Raw genomic sequence first — 22,427 nt, 5'->3', positions numbered from 1 at the left:
TATGGAGGTCTTGGGTTTTTGTGTGTGTTTGTTGTTTTATTGTTACTTTACTTGCTCAATTTGTTATTATTATTATCATCGTTATTTTGGTGTTTTTTTATTTTCTTTTATATCTCCGCTTTGTGATGCGCGTGAGAGATAATTTCCACGGCTAACAAACATCATTAACTTTGACTGGGTGCATGTTGTGCTGGGTTTTTTTGTTTTTTTTTTTTTGTTTTTAGTTGTACATAACTAAGTAGTACATATATATATTCGTGCCGCTAATGGTAGATATGCATGTATTTCAACTCCAATTTAAAATGCTGCTGAAGCTGTTTGGGCCCTTCTATCAAGCGCTAAGGTACGTACTTGTTATACTTTGTGTGCCACGTAGGTCGTTGGTCTTTTGTTTGTTACGTTTTTTATTGTTCATAGTTAAATAACAAAAAAGGTGTTAAAATCATTTCGTGTTGATTTGCTTTTTAGTTCTTGTAATGAAATGCTCATAATCGGTATTCAATGTTGGGAGCTGTAAAAGGTTTTGGTAAGCCCCTTGACGTAAGGGGTGATAGGTAAGCAAAACCTTTGTATCAATAGTCAACTAGCAAAAGCGAGGAAAAAGGGTCGCAGATGCATACCAGAAGAACTTCCTTAAAAAAATACATATTACAAGTAACAGCTGTTTACTGCTGCACTCGCATGGCAGATGGATTTTTATGAACACCTTTCTCATCGAAGACCGCTTTGGAAAAAACTTTTCTGTGATGTTGCTCGGAGAGAGGAAAGCACCTGGCTCCTACCGAGTGTTAGTATGCATGTCTAGGCAATTGGATATGGCAGCTGATACTTTCTAATCCAAAATGTGGTGAAACAAAAAATCTTCCAGCGCCTGCTTTCCAATTATTATTTTCTTGAAGGATTTATTCTAGATCGGCATCATACGATGTGCCGTGAACCAGTGGTTAGACCACCCGATCGGATGCAGCTTCGATCCATAAAAAAGTTGTTTTCAGAGGCACAGTGTACGCTTTGTGAGTGGCGTTGGACAAAATCGTAGATCTCTCGATAGGAATAAAATAAAAATATGGGTTCGAAATAACGGCTCCAATAAAAAATTTTGGTTTTTGGTTTTATGAACGTTTCTTATAGATTTTCGACCGAAAAACTAAAATTTATTATCAAAATTTCACCAAAAAATATTTTAGATACCCATTTTTTAAATTGCAAAGTTGCGTCTAAGTTTTCAACTTTTTAACCAGACTTTTCAGAACTTTTTTGAGTATGCAGTTTTGTAGCTAAAATTTTACTTTCTTAAAAAATTGCGTGGCTTTTTGGAAATTTTTTTTACGCATTTCCTTCCATACAAAGTATATTCGAAATTGTTTTTTGTAAGGAAAAAAATGCTTCACAGTCCGAAAAAATTATCAAAAATTAACCCGTTTTTTTAGCAACTTAAAACTTGCAATTTTTTTTACTAGCATTTAATTGGCTATAAAACTGCGTATTTTCGATTGAAAAATCTGAATAAAAAGTTGAAAATTTAGATGCAACTTCGCAATGTAAACAATGAGCATCTAAAAAATTTATTAGTCAAATTTGAATTCCTCGGCTGAAAATCTACAAGAAAAGTCCAGCTCTCTGAGTTTCCTGTTAACATCCCAACTTTTTGATGGGCCAAGTCTAATGATTATTTTAAAAGCAGCTATTAAATGTATTCCAAGAAACTGCCATCATTAATATGATGTCAAAAAAAGCGGATATGCATTGTTCTTCCACCATTCCTACTGCACTTCCCGTTTCCTTTACAACCAATATTAGCCACAAATAGCACCTCATCGCCGGACATATTAGTATTCACCTCACTCTGCATATGAGTCATGCCGTCACACTTGTCACTTTAGATCTGCCAATAAAAACAAAGGTTTAAATGAAATTACAAAAAAAAAACAAAAGGAAAATAAGAATTTTCAAAAGCAAATGTTAATCCAACTATTCAGCTAGCAATAAAACACAAAATAACCGGAAATTTACGACATCGTTGTGGTTAAAGCTCTGCAGCCGTACCAATGCATTTGTTACTACCCTGCAGGGAAACCGCGGACTGGTGAATCAAATTTCTAGTTCCGTATTAGGTCTTTATCGCCAAAAAGGAGCTAGTCCGATATGAACTAGATCCCCACCAGTCCAAAATCGGCGAAAAGTGGTACTTTTAAGAAACTAATTTTTTCAGTGTTTCCCACTACAAATCTATATCTAAAGTGACGAATTTAGAATTGGGTCGGAACTATACAAAAAGGGATGCAGAACGAACTATATCCCATTTGTCGAATTTAGAACTATTTCGGAACTATCGAATAAGGTATGCAGCGGGGGGCTTGTTTACTTTACATAGATATGTGTTCGGCGGCTTTTTCGTTCAAATACGCTTCTATTCTGCGCTTCGCAGATGCTATTTCATAGTTTGGTAATACAAAACAAAGCTTTGTGTTAACATATTAACATCTTGGGGCCGTCTTGAATCTAAGAAATAACAGCGAGTACCTCTGCAAAGTCAGCTACAGCAAGGTATGTAAACGTACATTTCTTACAATCATTCAAACAAATTTAACTTCATGAAGTTTGCAAATTTGCAAAAAATTCATGAATTTGCAAATTGAAAAAAAAGTTTCTTTGAAAATAATGTAAAATAGCACACGACAGAACTGAAAGGTTGAAAAATCATGATACTTTTTTCTTTCGCCTGTCGATTTTAGAACTGGTTCGGAACTATAGAATTTAGGACTAGTTCGGAACTATCGAAAAAGGGATGCAGCGGGGGGCAATTGACACTTCCTAGGACATCGCCATGTTAAATTCGCCAGTTGCTTGCATGCAAAAGAGATTTATCGCGAACCAGTACTGGGTCTAAATGTACTAGAAGCGCCCCAGTTCAGAACTAGAGATTTTCCCCACAGGGTACTTATATAAAAACAAATACATACATACATACATATGTACATATGTATACAAGTATTAAGTGCCTCTATAAACAGAATAAACAAAAGCAAATGACACGCACAGTACCATGAATTGTTTATAATTGTTGTTGTAATTAAATTTATGTAAAATGAAAATCTCAATAATCCACGTTAAGGTTTGAGTTTTTAAAAATCAGGCAATTATATATAACTTTATCTGGGGTTTGAAAAATGTACCATGCTGTTAATGATATTTGATGTCGTTCTCAAACCTTTTCAAGTCGAGAGACAGTTCTTGCCCACTGAGAAAAATATTTCTAATGACATGCTCATACGAATCCCTTGTATTTGAGGATCACTGAGCCATCGGATGCATGTTGGAGAGTGAGGAGTATTTTCTTTGGAAATCCAAGCTAATTTTAACTTTTTTTCCATGAAAACGGAGCTTTAGTAATAACAACCGCACCCGCCTCCTACCTAACGGTAATTTCCAGAAATACGAAAACTGCGATATTTTAATAACTAGGGACGCTAATTTACTCCTCTTAACAAGAAATAAAATAATAATACATTTTTAGAAAATGGGCGTGGTACCGCCTACTTATGACTACATAGGTGTATCTCGACAAGCGCGTTATATAGTTCTAATAAAGTTCTCGAAAATACAAAAAAAAAAACGGTTTTGGTGCGCGTTGGGTATGCTAGATACATACAGCTACATCCCTGTAGGGATATCCGCTAGTATCGAACTGGAAAATTTATCACAGAGATGATCTACAAAGAGAGAGATATGACATATGATATAACGTAAACTAAACGAGGAAGCTCCGTACAGATTTCTTATTCATTTTAGATGAAAGCTTCCTATAAAATTTATCAAGTAAAGTTAGTATGACCGGCATTAAGCCACATATAGGTCGATGTATTCCTAGTGATGGAGATCGGTTCATATGATTTTGGAGTAGACATCAAATAGGATATTAACGCTTCATGTGCACTTACTGGCTAACCAGAATGGTGAGGCAAGAGCTGTCAAAAGTTAAACTATTCTAAATGCTCTAAACTGCCCACAATATTTAGTTGTGGTTGTAATGTATTATTGCTGATGTAGCTAGCGAAATAGCTTGTGGCTGTGGTACTACAATCAGGTTAGCCAGTTACGCAGTGATATTTGAAGTGTTTTATAACTTTTGGAATTGAGAGACTCATAAGGTTGGAAGATGCTCCAAAGCTTCCCCTTTTTCCTGCTTGTTATAGTTCCTGTGCATATGTGAGGCTGGTGCGCCCATTTTCCGGCGAACGCTGTTAATGGGTTATGATCTGTTGGTATGGCAGCGATAACTCTGAAGTCTTTTGGGGAGAATTCTTGCTCTTGTTTTTGCAGATTTTTAGGTGACTATCCCGTTTCATCTATCTCTACATAAACTTCATATTTATTCACATAATCGCCCATTTCTTTGTAGACGTCTTTAAGTGGTTTATTTCGGAGTTTTTCTTTACGACCTCAGCAGCATTTCCTCCTCACTCTTTCATCGACATTGCGCTTCTACAGATATTTAGCATCCAAGAGTGTTTTCAAATACTTTGCGTTATCTCTAAGCTTCGGAAGTCTCTTCACCGAACTATCGTAGGCACAAAGTCCTAAGTGAAAGAACTCTCAGCTGAATGTCAAAAAATGCCTACAGCTGCGGTTAACTGATTTTCACCATTTTTTTAAATCTATTAGAATTTCTTATATTACTTTTAGAATATGTTATAAACACACAAATACACTGACCAAAAACCAACACGCCGTAACCAAAAACACAACACATACTGCCTGCAAAAAGAAATTAAAAAATAGTTAAATTACTATAGAAATGTAGGATGTTGAAACTTTTGGCGATACAAAATTTAAAAGAGCCAGCGCTCTCAGAAACCGATTCGAATTTAAAGTCACTACAGCTCTATACCACTAGTCTGCGTTTCATTAGTATAAGATTTCCTGCAGGGATGTTGAGTGCTTTAGCGCGTCAGTACAGATGTGTGTGCGATTTGAAACACGTTTTTTTTTTTTTTAATCAACAGTGCCTATAAAACTTGTGTTCCAATGTATGTGTATAGACTCTTTGTTTTTCTGCGCACAGAGAGGAGGGAATTGAGAATTGCGTAAATAAGACAGCCAAATGCACTGTGCTTTCAAAGCAAAACAGGTCAACTTTTCGATGATTAAAAGGGTTAAGGTTGTTTTGGTTGCGTGTTAGTAGGCATTTCATTATTTTTTAATGCTAGTATAGTATTTTATTATACATAGCTAATTAAATTGAATGTAACGGAAAATGATAATGAGGACGGACGTACGCTCAGTAGGTAGGCACTAGACGGTGCATATTAATCAGTAAGTTGGGCAGGCAAATTTGTGAGATTATTTATATGTATGTATGTATAGTGAATATACATTTGTATATGGACATACCTATGTACGTATGCATTTTTATCAATAAGTAAAAATATGCCGTTATTTAAAATGTGCAACTACTCATTACGTCATCACAATATTTTTGTATAGTAAAAGCTAAATTTTGGCTTAAAAACTTTAACTGTATTTTAGTGCACTGCTACTACTACTTTTACTGCAAGTTTTAGCTATCAACCTAAAATGCATTAAAAGAGCCCTTGGGCACACCTTGCTGTTGCAGCCATTAGCCCGCAGGGCAAATTTTTTATTATACTCTGTTCATTGGAACACATACATATACATATGTATGTACAGATAAATGATGATATGCCTTTGTGTGCCTTCCTGTCACGTTCGTGTCATTAAAATGCACTTAAGAAAGCTAAAAACAAAGAAAACATTTTTCTTCAGAGGCAACAACGGTAAGTAAGTAAGTACGCTTGCCTGGTGAAATTTATTATGCCATACACTTTGTCCAACGACGATATCCGCACTTCTGTAATACTTAGCACACACAAAAAAAAGTTGCGAAAAAACGTGAAGTGTTTTGTGAAAAAACAGCTTTTAAGCAGAAAAAACCTGCAGGACCAACCGCACTACGTTTGATCACCACTGAAATTGGTACACCAGGTGAACTTGCTATGAAAACTAACCGGTCGCACGACTATACATTTATACATACCTATGCTAATGCAGGCGTAGTAAAACTTACACGCAAAAAAAAATAACTCTATGGTAAAGTGTGCACGAAATGTAAGCAAAACATTTGTTTAAAATGAACGCGATTTCTTTTTTAATGCTTGAAACTTGCACTTTCTTGTAACAAAAGAAAAGAAAAAAAAAATAGGCCATAACTACTAAAATTTTTCTAAAAATTAAAACAAACAAGTTTTCGTTGGGTGTAATTTTTTTTATAACATTTAAAATTTTTCTTGTGTATTTTTTCATTTTGGGGCAACCCCTTAATTGCTCTCAACTAGTTTGTATTATATACCCTCATTAGCAGGAACAGGAAAATCAAGTTTTTTTAATTCCTCTTCATTTCGCACTAAACAGTTTCATTTATAAATAGTATACAAATCAAAATTCAAAAATCAGGCACGCCGAATCTCTTGAAAATCTCACCAAATCGTCCAACATCATTCAGTTTAAGAGCATTGTGGGGCGTACCGTTTCCTCCAAAGGGAGTTAAGATAATCACACGCAATGTGTTGCCATGCAGACGGGATATCGGTATTGAGTAAAAGATTGACCTACAATATCTCGGTAGCTAGTTCGAAAACGCCCTAACTCAGAAAACTTTTCAAGAACGCCCTATCTCAGCACATCTTCAATGTATTTTACTCTGAACCGAATTCAGCGCTTTTGCTCGAAACTGGATTTGGAACTCCCTCAATCGGTTTCTCATTATATTTATGTATGTATACGTGTCTTCGAGTCAATACTTTTTGAGCAGATTACAACGGTATGCCGATTTAGTTTCGAAAATCCTCTTGAATACTAAATCCTCTTAAGGTGATTTCAATACTGGAAAAATGCCTTCGACTTTCTGATACATTTTGCAACACTCAAGTGAGGCCGCATATAAATTATTTCATGCTAAAAATCCTATTTAGCGTCTTCTTTCCGCCAAAAGCTCACTGGGTTTCGTTTGATTGCCACACCACGCATTTCTGTGTTTTTCTGTTTATAGTTTTCTTGTAAACGTCACCGATAGCTGCTTAAACGCGTATTGTATTTTGTAGGGCGTTCCAATTCAACAAACACTCAAAAGTACGAAAAGGCAGAAATAAAAAAAAAAACTAACAAGAAATAAACTAACTACATAGTACTTTGAAAACAAGAGGTGAAGAGAAACAAATACACATGGGAAAGAAGTGTAGGGAAATAATTGCAGTCTGGCAAAAAGCAATAACAACCAACTCAGAAATAATTGCATCGCAATGGAGTTGGTTGCATGCGAATATTCACATAGACTTAACCAACAGTGGCTTAACTTTACAAGAATTTATATGTACTTATATATATATATATATATATGTGTGTGTGTGTGTGTATGACAATAAAAAAACCAAAAGCTGAAAAACAAAAAGCTACTACAACCCTACGACTTTGAGCAATAAAAATGAAAAATGCTGATGGAACACCGACAGACAAGTAAAGTCGAAAATTAAACAGAAATCCTCAGTCAAACTCAAAAACTATGCAACAGTCAAGCCACAATTAAAATAACACATATGTATGTACATATGTATATGTGTGTGCATATTTACTTTGCAAAAATCATTGGACCATGTGGTTCATTTGTGCCATATTGGAGTACTTACCATATACTCCCATGTAATGCAGTGGTGGGCCAACTCTTGTCTCTGTACCAGCTTATTGTTATCCGATCGATTGCTCGTGCAGAGCTGGAGTAGTATATGGTTCGGCCCCAGGCACATCGCAATGTTAATTGGACCAGATTTTTGAAGTGAAACTTCTTAATCGAGTTTGTAGATAGTTGCGTTAAATATTTAACACCACGTCATAAAATCTGTATCGTTCGTTCGATTTTTAAAAATGAGGTGTCACATGAAAGGGCTTGACCTGCAGATGTGCAGTGTGGTTTTAGACTTTTAAAGGGTTGCCATATATACGAAAATCAAATTCAAATTATTTATTAAATTAAACGAATTATCCCAATATGGGTATCAAAAGAAATGGTTTTGAATAAGTTGTATTTTCTAGCTAAATGTAGGAGGGTTGCCACCTGTTTCAAAAGTAAAATTTAGTTATATTATACAAAAGTATTACGCTTAAAATACTATACAGTACAGAAAGAGCTTACAGAAACACAATTAAAATATTTTTGAGGTGCCGGAAGAGGGTGGCCACCTGTTTAAAAAGTTAAACTCAAATTATTGAAGCAAATCTTATTATTATAGCTCCGTTATGTTTGCGATAAATATTTAACGCCACGGTGCAGGTAGCATATGACGGGTATAGAAAACGAATAGCTTCGTTAAACGCCAATTGGGCGGGAAAAGACTAATGCAAAGACAAGAATATAATCAAAAACAAATATAAAGATAAGATGAAGATGAAGATGAAGATGAAGATGAAGATGAAGATGAAGATGAAGATGAAGATGAAGATGAAGATGAAGATGAAGATGAAGATGAAGATGAAGATGAAGAATTTCCTCTATTAAGTTTCACTTCTTCCGCGCGTAGGGACTACACGCACTGATTATTTTTCTGCATTTCGAATAATTTTGGAGTCCACCTTGACCTTTATGGAGTACTCTTTACATGCGTGCATTGAGTAGTCGCGATTTTTGCAGGGTGTATGTGAGTCTTTGTAAGTATGTATGCGCAAGAATAATAAACAACAATTCTCTAAATGCAAAAAGTTATAAAACAAAAGCCACGCAATGCAATACTCGTAGCAAAAATAAGAATACATACAAACAAAAAAGCATTTATATGCACATTTATGTATGTGTTGTAGCTATGTGCATGGGAAACTTTTTTGAACTTGCATTCTAGCTGCAATAGCTGGTGATTTGTTGTTGACTATCTCTGCTGTGTTGCTTCTATTCTGCCGGTAACTAAACTGACTCACAAAGCAAAGCCCTCGAGTGCAAATTGGTCAATGTTGTTGCTTCTGCGTCACTTCTGCTCGTCCTCTACTTAACTTTGCCTTTAACTTTGCGTCACATATGTACATTAGGGTGGTAAAAAAAAAAAATTGTGTTGGATTTTGTAACAATCCTAGGGGCTGAGAGCTTACAAATTCCGATTTTACTTGTGCTCATGCACTTTTGGACCACCCTAATGTGCATACTCGTGCACACTTACATACATATTTACTATGCACATTTGTGCATATCGGCATTGTTGGCTTTATGGTCTTTAATGTTGATAATATTGTTGCACAGCGGCGGAGGTAGGCTGTGTGGTTCGTGACTTTGCTACGACATAGTATGTATGTATGTAATTGTAGACAACTCGAAAGGTAAAACATATGTATTTATATTTTGCTACAAAACTTGAGTTATTTGCTTGGACATACGAGTGTTATTTATTTTGTTTGTATGTATGTATGTATGTATGTAGCGACAGGTGTGTGTGCAAGCGTTGTTGTGTGACTGCCTAAAGTAATAACAATTCGACATTCTTGCAGACAGGCTTTGAGCTTTGGTAGAATTTTGGTAATTTTCATGTCAGTTTCATGGATTAAGCTTGTTGTCTTTATTTCATTTGTAATATTCAAAATCATGAGAAAGGCAAAAACTAATTAAAATTAATATATGAATGTATGAGGTCATGAGAGCGAGGTCTAAAGAAAAATTGTTTGAAGTAATTTGGGAAAGAAAGATCTCTAAATAAGAAATACGGTATTTTACTGAAAAGTTCATTGCATCTGCGTGAAGCCACCTATTATAGTAAAAGAAAGTTAAAAGGGCGTGCCTAGGGCAATTGCCGTCTCAATATTATTAATAATTGAAGCTATACCTAATTTTTTTTTAATAACTGAAATATAGTAGTTAATTATATTACCAAATATTTTCAATAGATGTAATACATAAATTTAAAGTGAGAAAAACCCAGCGTACAACGCGTTGCATTTCAAAGCAAGGTACACATATCTATTAAAAAACAAACAGAAATTCAGAAAACAACGTCACAACCGTTTCACTATGTAAGCAATAGTTCAAAAACTAGTAATATCTAGAAATTTTGACATATGAATTCCAGATCGAGCACTCTGGAGTGCGGTAAACTCTTACACAAAGCCTTATAATCGACCAAAACCCAGTCCCGCCAGTTTCTAAGCGGGGTTTCTCGCAATAGAAATATGTAGCGCAGAATATCGCATAAGAGAGGCAGATTCTAAAACATTTGCATTGTGGCGAACAGTCGGGTTGTCTTGCTGAGATTCCAATCAATAACATCAAAATTGGTGTAAGACAGTTTCAGTAGCTGAAATGCCAAGGAAAGTATATTACTGGGTTGGGAGTCGGGACATGAGCGCTATGATGGCAACGAACCGGCGGAGCACCTAACAAAAAACGAAGCTATCACAGTACGTAAAAGTGCGGAACCCTCTTGCGGGCTGACCCGAGCTCGGTCCGTAATGAAAATTCGACTCACTTTTCCGCAATACTATCTCTATCAGGAGGCAATTTTCGCATAAAATCTTGAACAATAAACTTATGGTTAAGATCTTAACTTTGAGAAAGGTCGTGCAGAGTTGCAATCGGAAACTTAACTTAACTTTCATTAAGGATATAAGCTCGAGTTTCTTATTTTCAAAACTCTTTATGTACGCAGATAATTTAAAAATCTATCCGGTCATTATGATAAAACAAAAGAGCATCTGATTTTGTTGATGCAGCTGTTGAAACTCAACCCAAAGAAGATCGTAGAAAATAAAATAAAAACATCTACTTGCACTCAAGACTTCCCCTTTCACCTTTGTTGTTGGTTTCATAATTTAAAAATTGTAGAAGTAATATTTTTCTTTTTATGAATTTACGTTTGTACTCGTATTCCAGGTATTCTAGATAACAACAGCAGCAGCAGCAACATTTCGTTTCGAACATACTAATTTTAAAATCTTCTTTCATGTAATATGTATGAAAAAAAAAGTATATAAAACTCCATTCATATCCGTTCCGACAACTTCCGCTAATAATTTATGCGCTCGCGCACGCTTGTCGCACTGCCTTACTCTGTCTGTCATTCACCTTCAACTTGCCACAAATCACTTTGCGCGCCGGCTATGCCAGTGCCAGCACGCACAGGCACACGCGAGTTCAATGCATACAAAAAACGAGTACATATAAAAAAAAAGAGTCAAATAAAAATAGAAGAGTTTAAGAGCAGCGAGGCAAAATATGAAAGAAATTGATATTCGCTATCCGCCTACGAAATGGCAGGGCTGCAGTATAATGCAGTGACAACGCTGCAAGAGCAACAAGTATGGCAAGCAAAGTGCAATCAACTGCAAGTAAGTGCAAGTAAGTGATGAAGAGGGAGCATGAAAAATAAGAAGGATGTGAAATGTATGACAAAGGATAGTCTGAATAATATCCGCTTTGTATTAAGTTACTTTTGCATTATTATTATTATTTTTTATTAAACTCGTACACTGCTGATGATTGAAAATACACGCGGGAAAATTGGCGATACTTGACAAATGTGAAAAGAGAAGATCTTTTTGTATTTTTTTACTTTACTTTATTTCGACGATATTTGCCGCACCAACGGGATCTTGATGCGTGAGACAACTTAGTATCTAAAAGCTCTCTACGGCGCCTTTTTCCTCGATAAATCGCGTAAAGTTCTCATAAAGAGAATAGTGAAAAAAGATTTGTTAGCCAAGATAGGTAGGAGCAGCTTAAATAAAAGTTATAACTTCTTGTATCAGGTTTCTCTTTCGGTTGTTTTGGTAGGTAAATCTGCTAAGCCAAAAATTGAAAGATCACCAGTTTCAGGTCTCATGAGCTAGCTGCCGCTCTGCAGATGCGTCACTCGGTCAATGGTGTGGTAGGTGGTTAACGGACGATTTCATCCGTAAAACAAATAAATAAATAAAAAAGGAGTTTCTCTGACCGCGCCGATCTATTATGTGCCAGAAGGATTTGCGCTTGCCTGTTCAAAAGTGCACCGAAGTTGGTGTGTGGCGCTCCCACCTCGTTGATATCATTCCTGTTTGGTGATATCGTTTCAAGACTACTCCTCGGCTATACAGTTTCCCTTACTGGTACTGACAGTTCCATCAGGTATGATTCTTCTGGTAACTACATGCTGGATTGATAGCAGGGGCCTTAAGTGATAGTTCACATGCCAACGCCTGGAATTACGGCCGTGAAGGGGACTCTCTTCCCTTGTTAAGAGACAATTTCATCTACGCGTTGGGGATGTCGTCTTCAGAGCTGGCTTTGAGTGTCGAGTTCGGCGTCCGTAACCGCTCAAAGTTTTTTTGCTGTTGTCTTTGTTTATGCGTAATCAAGTTGGCAGAGTCTCCAGTCAGAGCCGCTGTCCAATTGTTATTTAAAGTTAACTTCTGAATGCGAGTTAACTCTCCATTGTAAAAATTATACTTAATGGCAATACATGCGACCGTACTCTCAGGTTTGCTGGGGTTTAACGAGACGAAGTCGCGATCGTTGAATATCACAACCACGAAATTCGAAAATTACCAAATGGATCTCAAGTCGTCGTCAAAGTGTTGGGTTCGAACTTTACAGTTCTGGTTAAACGCCGTGGATTCCGCAGATTTGTCTTAGATGCATCCAAATGATGCAGAAATATTTAATTTTAGAGTTTTCTAAGCATAATTACGCTAAATTTGCTCCACTCTCAAGAGCCCTCTTAGAGTTAAATAATGTTCGAAATCTTGATCCCTTGCAACTGTACGTACCCTCTAACTACTTTACTAGTTTTTAATTAAACCTGTTCAGTAGTCAGTAAGAATATATTGTTCATTTGACTAATATTATACTATAAATAAATAAATAAATAAATAATTTTAATAATAATATTTTGGCGCTTACACTTTTGCTAAGTGCTTGGCCGAGCTTCTCCTCCAATTTTTGATGTGCATCTTTTTGTTATAACACAAATGGACATTTTTATGCCGCCTCCGAACGGTTAGTGGTTTTATGAGAACCTTTTTCAAGGCAGAAAACACTCGGAGGTTTGCCATTGCCTGCCGATGGGCGACCGCTGTTCGAAAAACTTTTTTTAATTTAGATGTTGCTCGGACTATAGATCGAACCCAGCACCTACGGAGTGGTAGCACGCACCTCTAACCACTCAGCCATAGCTCAAATATGTCTGTTTCTTTTACCCTTTTAGCGTATAGGGATTATATTTTGTATTTAGATCTACAAAACGATCAAACATATGTCTAGTACACCCTGACGATTTTATTTATTTATATTTCCCTTCTAAAATTGTTCTAATTCATTTATAAAATTATATGTAGTTCTTTCAACAGCAAGAAATTTTCATCGAAATTAAAAATTTTTTATTTCGAGAATTTTCAGTATGCAGTTTTTTGTAGCCCATTAAATAAGTAAAATAAGGCAAAAAATTTTAGGTCGCCAAAAACTACCATTGACTTTTGAGATTTTTTTTCGCTGACGCTGTTGCGTACCTTCCTTTATATAAAACAAGAAAAAATGTGCCATTTTAATGGGCTATAAAAGTGCACACTAAAAATTTTTCTAAGAAATAATATTGAAAAATTGAAAATTTCGATAGAAGTTTCCTGCATGAAATTAAAAAAAATTTATTCCTTTGATATATGCTGTTGAATGAATTATATTTTTATGAAAAAATAGAAGAAAGTTAGTATGGAAAATGTAGATAAATCAAATCGTCAAAACGTCAGCGTATATATATTTTTGACGCTCACTGTATTTTTTCTTTCTCAGACAACTAAGTTCACATCGATAGAAGTTAAGATCTAATGAGGAAAGAATATCTTTTGTTCTTTTTTAATTAGTTTTTTTTTTTTTACCTGATATAGCGATGATTATTCTTTACCTTTTACTCAAATACTGATGTTTAAACTAGTTCAGATAAATCTCTAAAAATTCGTAAAATTGACTTAATCAAATGCATAGTAATTTTCAGTGCCTAAGTGCCATTTTCACAGTGGGCGGTTCAGTCAATTTCGGCAGTTAACTTTGAATTTTTGTACTGAAAACATATAGCTAACTACCGAATGAGAGTTAATTCGTCACTGTAAAAACGGGCTTAAGAAATATATGTATATTTACCTTCCCAATTCTTTTATATTCGACCTGTTTTTTCTGCTTTTTATTCACTTTGCTTCTCTAATGAGTGTCAACACTAGGCTGGATCTGCCAAGCAAAAAAAAAAAAAATATTGTCATTCAATATTATTTATGTTGGCTAACTTGGAGAAAGACCGGTTTCGGCACTGTGCCTCTTCAGTGACAGTTTTCCTTTCTGAAGACACAGTATATGACACAGCGTCGAAATCAGCTTATCTCCAAACCAAATTTGACAAGGAATGACCTTAATAATATTTATTAACACAAACTTATGCCTTTAACTTAGCTAGTACACAATAGTCAGGTTTGGTTTTCTATGAGTGCCGACCCGGTCTAATGAATATCAATCTTAGGTTTGCGCTTCCGTTTCTAACTTCCTTATTTCTTTTTTGCGTAGTCTTTTTTCTCTTTTATTGGTACGTCGCTTGCACCTTTGATCATTTCAATTGAAAAAATATTTTATATTCCTTATTCATGTTATTCTACACCTTATTCACAATTTCTCTTCATATTTTTTATATTTTGCAACAGCTGTCAGCGGCAGTACCTGCTTTGAACGTGCAACTCGCAACAACAACAACATCGACGCTCGTAAAGCCATCCGCTGATGTTGACTACAAAGGAAACGCTGTCAACTCGACTTAATTCCGTATCACAATTACATAGAGAGCAAAGGAAGAGGAGGGCAGTAGAGTCATCGCGACATAACACCGACTCGTCCGCCAGCCATTTGCAATTGCAATTATTATTATTCTTTTCAACTGTGCTACAGTGATTTTAATTGAAAACGTGCCCGCAACAGTCTTACAGTCTCACAGTGTAGCTGTGTTCAGAGCATTCCGCCAAACAACTGCAACGCCTACGACGACTCCCCTCCCCCTCACGCATTGCGCTTCCTTGTGGCGGCAACATGACTGTTAAGCTGACGAATTTTTTCAGTAGCGCCGCTTCCATGCCAACGAGCACGGCGCCGCCATCACCGCCCATAGTACCCGCTGCCATCGGTGGTAGCTTCCACCATCATCATCATCATCAGCAACAACAACAACACTTGCAATATCTGCAACAACATCAGTCGCCGCACCACCAGCTACAACAGCAACAATCGTCGTCGTCGCTACCCTATAATCCTTACATAGCTGGCGATATGAATGGCGATGACTTGTATGATGATGACAACATGTCGCTATATTCGAATGCAACAGCCGCCAGTGGTATTATGACGCAGCGCGGTCATTCATGCAACAATTCACAGCGTCCGCTGCTGGGCGAAAGGAAGCCGCCAAAAATGTTGTTAAGCAACAATGTAACAAAGAAAAACAAGAAGTCGACTGGCATTAATCAACCGCAACGTCACTTGCAGCAGCTACAGCAACAGCAACAGCAACAAGGAAAACCACACTTGCAACAGAAATCGTATATCTCGCCGTACGTGCAACAACAGAAACGTGATAGCGCCAAGGGATTGCACGGCTTTAACGATTTCGATATATTGTCACAGCAATACACGGAGCATTTGCGCAGCAGTCCCCACATTGGTTACCCCTACGGCAGTCCGCCCTCGCCCACCGCCAAGTCTAATGACTTCGTATTCGATACGTTGCCACGGCAAGGGGAACAGCAACGACAGTTGCCTTTGTATGACAAAAATAGTACAGTTCAACATCAGCAAACACAACAACAACAGCAACAACAACAGCAGCAGCAGCACTCAAGTCATTATCAACAACAAGAAATGGGAAATTGCTTCAATGAGAGGGATTACTCTTATTATGGGCGCAACGCCTGCAACGGTAGCGGCAACGGTAGCGGCAGCGGTAGTGGTAGCGGTAGTGGTAGTGGCAATGTTAGTGTTAGTGGCAGCGGCAGTAATAGCGGTGGCAGCAATTGTCTACTGACCACCATTAGTAATACGTCGCCTAGCCATTACATGGGCAAATCGTCACGCTTTGAAGATGATTTTTGTACACGCCGCAATGCCACATTTGCCGGGCCACAATCGCTGGCATCATCAGCGAAGACTTCGTTGTTACCTACAGTGGCCGCTGGCGGTGACGATGTTGGTGGTCCATTCATATTTGGCGGTGTGCCGCATGAACGATTTCAGCACGAACACCAACAACAGCCAAGCAACGGCATTGTGCAGCAGCAGCACGAGGAACAGCAACAAAAGCGAGATTTGAGTAGTTCAGCCACTGCGGTGACCAACTCGACGGACTCTGTGATAGATGTGGCAGACAAATACTCGCCATTCAACAATGGCCATGCGACTATGGTAAGTGCATATGTGTATGTGTATGTATAAGGTATTGGGTTTTATATGGTTAGAAGCATAAGGATCCCATGCAGGGAGAGGATTAATTAATGATGCCAATTCGAGCTTCAAGTTACTGAATTGTGACCACAAGATTTTCAAGGCTTCAACCGAAACCAGTATGGAGTTTCAAAGGAGGCGAAAGCAGTACAATATGTATGTGAATATTAGCGTGTCTCCCTCATATATGTATATGCATATATATCAAGCCTTAACCGCCAAAAACCGTAACCGAATTTTTTTGCTCTATAATTTTCGTTTCGCGGAGCTTTTATGCACAAAGAAATTTTTTAAATGTCGCTTACGTTTTTTTTTTTTTAAATTACAATTACTGTAATCGTAATCTAAGTTCGTTCGATGAATGATTACAATAATTTAAAATTTTTCTAATTACAATATTTTGAGTAATCTTAAACTTTTAACTCTTTTAAAATTACGATTACCGTAATCGTAATCTAAGTTCGTTCGATGAAGGATCACTGTAATCGTAATCTTGTCTTTTTAGCTTGTTGGGATTACTGCAATCCTAGTCGTTTAGTAATCGCAATCATTATCGCCCAGCTCTGATAGAAAGCATAAAGAACTTTACCCGCGAGCAAGGCGATGCCCATCACCGATTTAAACACAGCTTTAAAAAGCTCTGCACGTTTTCTATTTGTACGTAAGAAAAAGCTTTCAGGCAGAAGGGATGTAGTTTTTTTAACCAGGGCCAAAGCATATTCTGTAGGAGAAGCTTTTTAAAGCATCAATAGACTTTCAATAAGCTTTTACATGAATAGAAAAAGCTCCATCTAATCGAAATGTTTTAATACGATCTTCACTTTGAATGTTGTACCAGGAAGTCTTGAAATAGCATGTGTATGGTACATATAAATCCAGCCATGCTTTGGAACAAAAAAAAATTCCTTCTGCAAGCACAATTTACATCTAGCTTATCGCTTTTTTTTCTTTCAAAAATTGATGCACGTTAATTTAAAAATACATATAGACGATTTCACGAAGCATTGAATTTAAGGTACAGTATAAATCAACTTTAAACTGTGATTAAGCCAAGTACATATATCTCCTTTTTCATATTCGAGTTCAGAGTTTCGTGCGTACTGATTGACTTTGTATGTATTCGATATTGTATGTACATACATACAGCCATACAAAATGTGCAACAGGCATGCCAAAAGCTAGCATACATACATATGTACATGCATAGGTCCTGCGGCTGCTGCCAAAAGCAAAAGCAACTGAAAACCTCTAACAAAGCGAGTGAGGCAACAACAACAACCACACTCGTTTTTCAATGTTAATTACCACAAAGCTGTTTGTCTATCTGTGGGTAATTGGCGTTAAACTTATTTGTATACGCATTTAAGGAATAGAAATGATTAGAATGGGTATGCAAGAGGCGGATAGCGAAAGACAATGAATGATGAAAAGAAAAGAAGAAATGCGGAAGACTTTCACCAATTAAGCAAGTCAAGTGTAATTAAAGTGAACTAATGAAAAGTAAAAGAAAAAACAAGTAATAAAATTACTAACAAAAAATTAGCTGGCGCGTTTTAAGAATAGGAAAAAGAAACAATTTGATGCCAGAAGCAGAAGGAAATTTAAAGTGGAATTGATGTTTAAGAAGCTTGAGTTGAAGTCGAGAAGAAACTGTGGCAGTCGGCAAGCACTTCATTAGCTTAATTTATGTTTTAACAACGCGCGGTAAAATGGAGTCAAACGTGCGTAACTGACGTCCTACATACTTAGTGGGGTGAGGGTGACAAGGTGAGCACAGCCGTTAATTGCTCGGATGGCTGATAACTGAGTGTCATTCATGCAGGACTAACCAAGAGGAGTAAGGTGTTGTAACTATTTACCAATTTTTAATATAAGTTAACTTACTTAAATACAAAGTGATGTCACTTCGACAAGTTTTAGTCCGATCAGCTAGCACTACATGATACCGTACCCGGACTGCTGAAAGAGTATCACTTATAGATGTTGGAGAATGCTTCTTAGGGTTTTGAGAGCTTTAAATTTGCTTTTATAGCTCAGCGTTATAAGTGTCTTAATTAGTAAAGGTTAGGCTCGCGTGGCTGCTGCTTTTCTCCAGCATGTTTAGGCCTACAAGTTGCTCTCTTTGCGATAGTGCAGAAATTTCAGAATCCCTACTCCTCTTTGAACCAGTTCGTGGTGCAGCCAGTCTGAGGCTGAGGATTTTCTCCTTCGCAACCTCTGCACAAGAAAGGCCCGAGTGTTGTGATCTGATGTGAAAGCTTTTGTAAAGCATTCGTGGACCTATTTTGCTTGCTTGTCGTGGCCTGCAGCCATTTTATATTTGCCTTGATTTCGCCTACGTTCTCTTCAGCTGCTTAGCACACAGCCCAGGTACAGTGGTGTGCCTTCGTAGGGTGTTGTGGGATGATATTTTTTTTTTGGCGAAAACCAACCATAACCAGATCTACTCGCACTTCCGACCTGGTGAAGGCGGGGTTGTTGGAGATGAACCTCGTGGGCTCGCTCACCTGCTTCGACATTCCACTTAGCTGCAGTGAGAATATCAGGTTAGGCTCCGCTTGTGCCTTTAGTACCCGATACGGTGTCCTTACCTTAGCCTTGGCGCCATCTTGTATTGGGTTATCTATATAACCCTGGTCCGGCTTCATTATTGATCCTCGTATCTTGGTACAAGGGCCTTCCGAATCTTTAGGAGGGTCGGCCCCTGCAGGTTTTTTCTTTGATTTGTGTTCATAGTTGATTTCCACTAGTTGCAGAGTTACGGGTATGTCTACCCGGCAGATATCCACCATACGCTAGGTAAAGCCTCAGTAAACTCCGTTCGCGACTAAAAACGCCTAAAGCCTTGATCCAGCCCCTGGTTATCTACATAAGTAGGCCAAAATCAAAAACCATTTCCATATTTGTAAACTATTCAGCAGATTGAGTATATTGGCTAATTCCTGATCTTAACTGGGCATCATTCAGAATGTAAATGTAGTGCCCATAACTAGTCTAACTAATTAAAAAAATACTTTTCCTTGAAATTGTTGTTTGACTTTCCATTTAGTGTCGAGTGGGAATGCGAAGTGAAGCCCAATCCTTCTCCACCTATCGCCTGCGTTTTCGGCTGAAGCGTCTGTGGCCATTCGAATGCAAAGTCGATGTATTGAAAAACTCTAACAGCTCATCGTTCCATTGCTTAGGATGTTCGCCTTAGGATGTTCGCCAAAGCGTAAGGGCCACTAAATCTTGGTGTCGAATATTCCAAGGACGGGCGAACCGGGTCATTATCTATGCTTCTGCACCTTATGGCCATGAACGACTCATATAGTTTGGTTTTGGTACGTTGAGGGAGAACTTTACTGCTCAATCGTCACCTCAGTTCACAGCAGCGAGAGCAATTCCCCATTGGATTTTAAGGCTGACCAATGAAGTTCACTATTTCTTCGCTATAATAACTGCAAGCAATGACGTGAGTGCTGAACCGCGAATGCTATGACTCTTTGCTGTCCACTGCTATTACCTTTCAAATAAGCCTTACATAGCAGACATTTCCATGAAAACCGTAACTATTGCACTCCCTTCAACGTACTAAAGATGATTCTTCATTTAATTTACATTTCTTGAATGTTTTCGGCTCAGAGATAGAATGCTAACGGCGTGCACTTTTCACTTTATTTACGAACAAAAAAGTCATCTAAATACAACTATCACGAACATTTTATACTTGTATTTCCACATTTTCATATATTTAGTAAGTAGAAGCATTAAGACTAACTGCAAATAAGTGAAAGATAGCCCAGAGCAGCTGCAAAAGTTATTGCCTCCAAGCGCCGTTATGTATGTCCCGTCCGTTAAGCAGGCCATTAAAATGCGCAAAAGTGTTGCAGGTGGTGCACGGTATTCGCACTACTATTTACTACACAGCTGAAGCATCGCGATTACCAGTTGCGTGTGTAGAGCTACCACGAACGTCAATTAGGCATTAAAAGTAGTTGGTGTAGATAGATACACATTTTCACCGAGAGATGGCTGGCTGTGGGTTGTTGCGAGTAAGCAGGCGTCAACAGGTTCGAGCACTCAGTACTCAGTACCAGCCTGTTTGTATGAATGTGCATGTGTGCGAACGATGCTTTATGTTGAGTGAAAAGTGGCTAAACGACAGTTAGTCAGTCACTCAGCTGACAGTTACTTAAGGCTCGCGGGCAAACAGTTTCAGTTGTTGTGACGGAGATATATTGGTGCAGCAGTACACAAGAAGGGAAAAACAAGTTTACACCACTCGTAATAACCCTACAAGAATTTAACGAAATAAAAAAAAAAACATTAAAGACCTGTTTGTATGGCAATTATTTTAATTTGACTCCTTATTTATAACAAAACCAAAAATGTGGGCTTTAAAAAAATTACAATTAAATTTTTCTGGCGCACCCAGAACTAACAGTTCTTCCTAGATCTCACATTTTTAATTACCTTTTTTGTCGCTTTTCTTTGTAGTTGGTACCATTTCTGACCTTAATGTGGTTTTAAGTTTTTCCTTCGGGGCATTCTTTCACAAAAGCATGTTTACTATTTATGATTGCATAAGTGTTTATGTGCAGTTATTTGTGTGCGTGCAACATGCCGCCCAAAGCAAGTCGCATTTAGATTATAACCAAAACTGCTGTCAGATACTTGACTGTGTTTGGTTTGGTTTCTAGCATTTTGGTGGCAACTATTTACTTGGCCGTTCGTGACTGGTCGTATCATTCAAGGTAAAACACTCGCTTTGTGGTGCCTAGTTACACGATTAACTTGGTATTGTCAATGGGTTGTGTAAATAAGGTGTCGTATGTTTTTTTCATTATATTTGATAGTTCATTGATTGCATAAGTGAACAAGCGTTTTGGGAAGCATTATGCGCTGTCGTAGCTTTCATTGTGTAGAATTTTATTTTTATTCAGTAAATAACACCATGTGACAAAAACAAAAAAAAAAATCAAACAAAAAGAATTCGAATATGCTATACACTTTTTTCGAAATTAAATTACTCCGCCCTAATATACATACATACATATCGTCAACTGAAATGCAAAAAGACGCAATAACATCCTAATTGAAATGCAAAAAGTATTGACTAAATTTTTTTATTTTTTTCGTTAAATGATGTGGGAGCTGTAATTCGATGAAATCCATCGTATCAATCAAAAACTGAATTTTGAATTTTTTATTAGTTACGACCTTTTAAATTTCAGCGACGATATTTGTTACGGTTTTTTTCATTTCAGGTGACGATATACATATTTTTCTAAACTAAATGTTGGAAATTTTCAAAGACATTCAAGAAAAAATTTAAAAAAGAAATTTTCCATACCATTCTACCGAATTTACTTTTTCATTTGATTTCTACATTTTTATTTTAAATACTATGCACTGAATTTTTAAAATTTTTTCAGAAAAAAAACTAAAAACTAATTTTTATTATATTTTGTCCACAGCTTCGCGAATATCTTAATTTTTGTGTGTGTAAATTTTATGCAGAATATGCTTGTAAAGTAAATTCTTTGAAATTAAAGGGCAGATAGAAATTAAAAGCTACTTTAAAAAACGACGCTAAATTTATGGAGCTAAATGTAGACTATATTGCGTAATTAGTAGTTTTTTCGGAAAAAAAATTTTCTATTAAAAATTATTAAATTATTGCGTAATTACAAGTTTTTTCGGGGAAAAAATTGTTCTATTAAAAAGGCCACTGACTTATTAACAGTCTTTGTTTCTTATAAAACAATTCATGCAAACAAAATCTATTTATGTATACGAAATTTCAAATTAGCTAGACTACAGCGCCACCTATCGGACCATTTGTTTTCTCAAACGAACCCATGCACTATCAACTGACTAGCTTATGCTCCGATTTTATGTCTAATGAACTTAAACTTATTTTAAACATATTTTATTCATTAACGAAATGAAAGCAACA

The 22,427-nt window shown here is 36.9% G+C and overlaps 1 protein-coding gene across 2 annotated transcripts in view; it reads left to right on the top strand.

Annotated features, from left to right (window-relative positions):
* Positions 1-22,427, top strand: part of RhoU (ras homolog family member U) — a 97,500-nt gene that overhangs the window by 30,902 nt on the left and 44,171 nt on the right. For both annotated transcript variants that reach the window (XM_017617250.1, XM_017617249.1), the window contains exon 3: positions 14,704-16,447. In XM_017617250.1, coding sequence (XP_017472739.1) covers positions 15,083-16,447 — 1,365 coding nt within the window. In that variant the 5' untranslated portion in view covers positions 14,704-15,082. The remainder of the gene's footprint in view (positions 1-14,703; positions 16,448-22,427) is intronic.

This window comes from Rhagoletis zephyria, unplaced genomic scaffold (genome assembly GCF_001687245.7).
Source record: "Rhagoletis zephyria isolate East Lansing unplaced genomic scaffold, Rhagoletis_zephyria_1.1 Rzeph_scaffold_01374, whole genome shotgun sequence".
Classification (NCBI taxonomy): Eukaryota; Metazoa; Arthropoda; class Insecta; order Diptera; family Tephritidae; genus Rhagoletis; species Rhagoletis zephyria.
This window is presented reverse-complemented; position numbering and strand designations above follow the sequence as displayed.